This window comes from Clupea harengus, unplaced genomic scaffold (assembly GCF_900700415.2).
Source record: "Clupea harengus unplaced genomic scaffold, Ch_v2.0.2, whole genome shotgun sequence".
Classification (NCBI taxonomy): Eukaryota; Metazoa; Chordata; class Actinopteri; order Clupeiformes; family Clupeidae; genus Clupea; species Clupea harengus.
In genome coordinates this window covers 1-5,000 of record NW_024880636.1, presented here as the reverse complement: position 1 = coordinate 5,000, position 5,000 = coordinate 1, and the positions used below count along the sequence as shown (strand labels likewise).

The 5,000-nt window shown below is 43.4% G+C and overlaps 1 protein-coding gene across 1 annotated transcript; it reads right to left on the bottom strand.

The window, feature by feature from the left end:
- Positions 1-339: 339 nt before the first annotated feature.
- LOC122132518 lies at positions 340-4,816 on the bottom strand. Its single transcript, XM_042707203.1, has 4 exons — positions 4,168-4,816; positions 3,972-4,041; positions 3,132-3,449; positions 340-1,771 (listed from the first exon to the last, which is right to left on the bottom strand). Exons 1-4 carry the CDS (start codon positions 4,171-4,173, stop codon positions 1,404-1,406), a joined length of 762 nt encoding a protein of 253 aa, XP_042563137.1. The 5' UTR covers positions 4,174-4,816; the 3' UTR covers positions 340-1,403.
- Positions 4,817-5,000: the final 184 nt, after the last annotated feature.

The following is a 5,000-nucleotide window of genomic DNA, read 5'->3' as shown; positions in this document are numbered from 1 at the left end:
TTTCCCCCTCTTCTCCTCTTTCTGCACCCGTATCTCTCCTCTCATCCACTCCACTTCTGTTCACTCTGAAAATGATTTTGCAAACCACCGTCGTAAATTTGGTGAAATGACTTTCATAAAATCATTCGTCAGCCGAGGAATGCATAAATGGGAGGTAACAGGAAAAAGAAGCACAACTTTATCCTCTAGAACACTGGAAGAACAGAAACACCCATTACCACGAGGCACGTTTGCCCCCTAGTGGTGTAAAGAATAGCACACCAAGGATGAGAAAATCAAACATCAGGACAAGTCACACAAACCATTTAAAATAAAAAATAAAAATGCTTCAGTGCAGAATTTACCAACTGGTCCTTTATTGTTTCCCAGTCTTGACCCCCACACACTCCCAAACACACACACACACTCCCAAACACACACACACACACACACTCCCAAACACTAGGTGAGAAAAAAGACCTTGAATTCATACAAAAGAGGAAATGACACAATGGCTTCTTGTGCACTGTCTACTAAAAGGACATACCAAGACTGGGAGCCTCGATCACTAAGGGGAATAAAACCATTGAATCGCTTGAATAGATACAAGCCTGTCTGAGGTTGGCCATGTACCCAAACTGTGAACTCACTGTTTACCTCTATTTGTTATTATCTGTTCACTTTTTTGTGTGTGTGTGTGTGAATATGCATGACAGACACACATTAGACCTGAAGAGGTGAGTGTGCTGATTTGATACTGGGTCAAGAGAGGTTTTTGTAAAAGGTGTTAAGTCCAGGAGCATCTCAGGGACAGTTCAGAGGACATTTCTGCCGGAAGAATGGTCCTGTTTGACAAAACAAAAGTGCAAACGCGAGAAAGGCACTTATCTCTCACATCGTTTTACATGTGTGTCGTACCGTGGCACTTGGGCGTCTAATGGTCTTTTTAAGTGCTCAACTCACTTGTGTTTCTTAGTACATATTCACATGTGCTCCACCACGATTTTCCAGATCTTATTTTTAATGCCTTTTTATTTTTATGATCTAAAAGGATAATTTTAGGCATTTTAACTATTCTAATTCCTACTGTATGTTTGCAATCAAGTGAGAAATGTATTCAGTCTTCTTTCTGATTGCACCTGCAAATCAGAAATGATTTTTGAATGTGTATTCCAACCAGCAGGGGTCAGTGTTGTACAGCAAAAAAAAGTACAGGATCTACTTCAGTATCCACCATCACTACCCTTGTGCTACTGAGCTACAGCATAGAGACATCGGCTGTGAACAAAATTAACACATTCAGACCTGTCCGTAGAAAATCAGAACTAGTTACGACACTTGATGTCGCATACTACTCAGTCATTTACATTTACATTCAGTCATTTAGCAGACAATCTCATTTCGAACTTTCTAAAACAACATATTTACAATAGAATGAGTGCTACTGCAAAAAGTGTCACGGTTGTCCCAACAGCTCCAAAAGAGGTTGCCCTGGAGAATGTGTCTCGTGACTGTGGAGGGGACGCCGGTGGAGACATCTGTATGCTGCTGAGCAACCTGCCAGTGCTGGGGGACCACAGGGAACAGTTCAAAGCCGACTGGTGTTGGTGGGGAAGGGTGCTGGCTACCTCAAAGGTGCCATCCTCAGCCGGTATGCTGGGATGGGAGACTGAGGAGTGGGTGAGGTTCTGGGGTCCCTGGAACCAGTGGATGTGGGCCTCTGGGTAAACTCCTCTCGCCCCGCAGGTCACATTGCCATCAAGAATGTGGTAATGGAGCTGGTTGTGGCACTCTGGCAGATAAAGAGGTGGAGGTATTACACTGGGCAGAGGTGGTGTTTCACTATAAAGGTAGAGGTATTACACTGGGCAGAGGTGGTGTTTCACTATAAAGGTGGAGGTATTACACTGGGCAGAGGTGGTGTTTCACTATAAAGGTGGAGGTATTACACTGGGCAGAGGTGGTGTTTCACTATAAAGGTGGAGTTATTACACTGGGCAGAGGTGGTGTTTCACTCTAAAGGTGGAGGTATTACACTGGGCAGAGGTGGTGTTTCACTATAAAGGTAGAGGTATTACACTGGGCAGAGGTGGTGTTTCACTATAAAGGTAGAGGTATTACACTGGGCAGAGGTGGTGTTTCACTATAAAGGTAGAGGTATTACACTGGGCAGAGGTGGTGTTTCACTCTAAAGGTGGAGTTATTACACTGGGCAGAGGTGGTGTTTCACTATAAAGGTGGAGGTATTACACTGGGCAGAGGTGGTGTTTCACTATGAAGGTGGAGGTATTACACTGGGCAGAGGTGGTGTTTCACTATAAAGGTGGAGTTATTACACTGGGCAGAGGTGGTGTTTCACTATAAAGGTGGAGGTATTACACTGGGCAGAGGTGGTGTTTCACTATGAAGGTGGAGGTATTACACTGGGCAGAGGTGGTGTTTCACTATGAAGGTGGAGGTATTACACTGGGCAGAGGTGGTGTTTCACTATGAAGGTGGAGGTATTACACTGGGCAGAGGTGGTGTTTCACTATAAAGGTAGAGGTATTACACTGGGCAGAGGTGGTGTTTCACTATAAAGGTAGAGGTATTACACTGGGCAGAGGTGGTGTTTCACTATAAAGGTAGAGGTATTACACTGGGCAGAGGTGGTGTTTCACTATGAAGGTGGAGTTATTACACTGGGCAGAGGTGGTGTTTCACTATAAAGGTGGAGGTATTACACTGGGCAGAGGTGGTGTTTCACTATAAAGGTAGAGGGGCGACAGTCGTACAGGGGGTAGAGAAGTCGTTTAGTAATCACAAGGTTGCTAGTTCGAATCCCGGTCGAAGCGTCCTTGAGCAAGACACTGAACCCCTAATTGCTCCTGATGTGCAGTGTGCCATCAATGTAAAATGTGTATACATTGTAAGTCGCTTTGGAAAAAAGCGTCTGCTAAATGACTAAATGTAAATGTAAAATGTAAAACACTAGGCAGAGGTGGTGTTTCACTATAAAGGTGGAGGTATTACACTGGGCAGAGGTGACCGTTTACTACTGATTAATATCAGATGTGGAACGTGCTTCCTTTATCATATAACACTACTTTGGTTATCATCTGAAATCTTGGTATCACCTTGGTAACGCTCAAATGCATGCGCTGCATACAAACCTCTTAGTTTCAGTTGCGTGTAGGAATGCTTTCCTCCTAAATTGGAGCGCAGCTTGCAAATATACCGTCCCTCGTGGATCGGTTTGGTGTGACGGATGGTCAGGTCCAGTTGTTTGTCTCTGTATGTGCAGCTCACTGCGCTGTCGTTGAAGACGACTCCCCCACGCTCGTCTAGCTTACACAGAGTCGCCCCACCAGGGCCGATCCAGGCGAACATGCTGATGGAGGGCTCGTCCTGGGAGGTGATTTTGCAGGACATGGTTGTGTGTGTGTGGCACTGAGAGCTTACTGAGTCAGGGCTTCTGAGTTTTATGATCTCTGTGATAAAAAAAAAACATTGAAGCAAGTGACCCGTTACACTAAAGTTAATGATCGCAATTCCAGACAGGGAGAGTCAAGGTACATTTACAACAATTCCCACAAGTGAAATTCAGATATTTGAGATCTGAGATCTGAAATACTCTCATGCAAGTCACTTAAATGGACATTCCTGGAACACTGACTGCAGAATAAAAAATGTACTTAAAACATGAGTGTGAGATTAAAACTTTCTTGCACAGGCTGAGTTGTATCAAAAATAGTCCAGGATCATGGCAGAGTCAGGCTTTCTATTCACTATCACTTCACCTCACTTTGAGCCTCACTAGACACAAAGGCTATGCACTCCATGGTTCATTCATAAAATCATACATTTACTTCAAAACAAATGTATTATTTTGTTATTATATTATCATGTTATATTATTAAGTTATTTTGTATTATTTTGACGCCTATAAACAAATAATTCTTCTGAAATTTTAACGTGGAGAGGAATTCCACTGACTGAAATCGGTCACTCACCATTCTCCGATCTTGCGAAAGCGAACACAAGAACACAAAGCAGTACGCCACATTCTTGAAGGATCTCCATCTGTGAATCCACATAAACAGGACCTAATGAAGAAACTTAATTTCCAACACACGCGCGCACACACACACCCAAACACAAACACACACATAGACAATTGAATCAAATGTAGTTCTGAATCTCACATACTTTCATTGCAGAATAGCACACTGCCACCTTTCCTTGTCCACACTATAGTAGCCACTTCCTTCCTCTTATCTCAACTTGTGAACTTTCCCTGGGGTGTGTGTCTTGTCGAGGTCCTTTAAGGTGTTTTTATCAGGCCAATAGAGGACAGTTTATGAGTCATACTCACTCAACAGTTTCCTTGTTCATAAGTGACTTTTGTCTTGGCATAGCACAAAGGGGAATACAGACAGTAACATATTATAAAGGTTGACTTCCTCTCTGTCATCGGATGTGCCCTATCCATCCTGACACCACACCAAACCATACCATGACATTTCACTGCATACTCAAAACACCACACCATGACATTTCACTGCATACTCAAAACACCACACCATGACATTTCACTGCATACTCAAAACACCACACCATACCATGACATTTCACTGCATACTCAAAACACCACACCAAACCATACCATGACATTTCACTGCATACTCAAAACACCACACCATACCATGACATTTCACTGCATACTCAAAACACCACACCATACCATGACATTTCACTGCATACTCAAAACACCACACTTTGGATATTCCATCCATGCTAGGTTAGAACAGTGCCAGCATGTTTCTTATCATCATGTTTCTTTCCTACAGTTTCCAAACTGGCAATAGCACATGGGGCTGCAATCTTTTGCTGCAGTCACACTGTTTGCCTGCTGCTGTTTCTGTTGACATTCATTCACAAGTGAGAGGCGTGGGGCAAAGGGCAAAGGTCCATCATAATGAGTGATGGATTAGCACAGACTTCCTCATTCCAGCTACCAGTCACAAACTGTAGGATCAACG

Bases quoted from the DNA above. Each gene is read 5' to 3' on its own strand.
- LOC122132518 (XM_042707203.1), bottom strand. The intron at 3,450-3,971 runs GTGAGTGACCGA...TTTTTATCACAG, and splicing joins TTTCGCAAGATCGGAGAATG to AGATCATAAAACTCAGAAGC. The intron at 1,772-3,131 runs GTTTGTATGCAG...TTTATCTGCCAG, and splicing joins CACGCAACTGAAACTAAGAG to AGTGCCACAACCAGCTCCAT.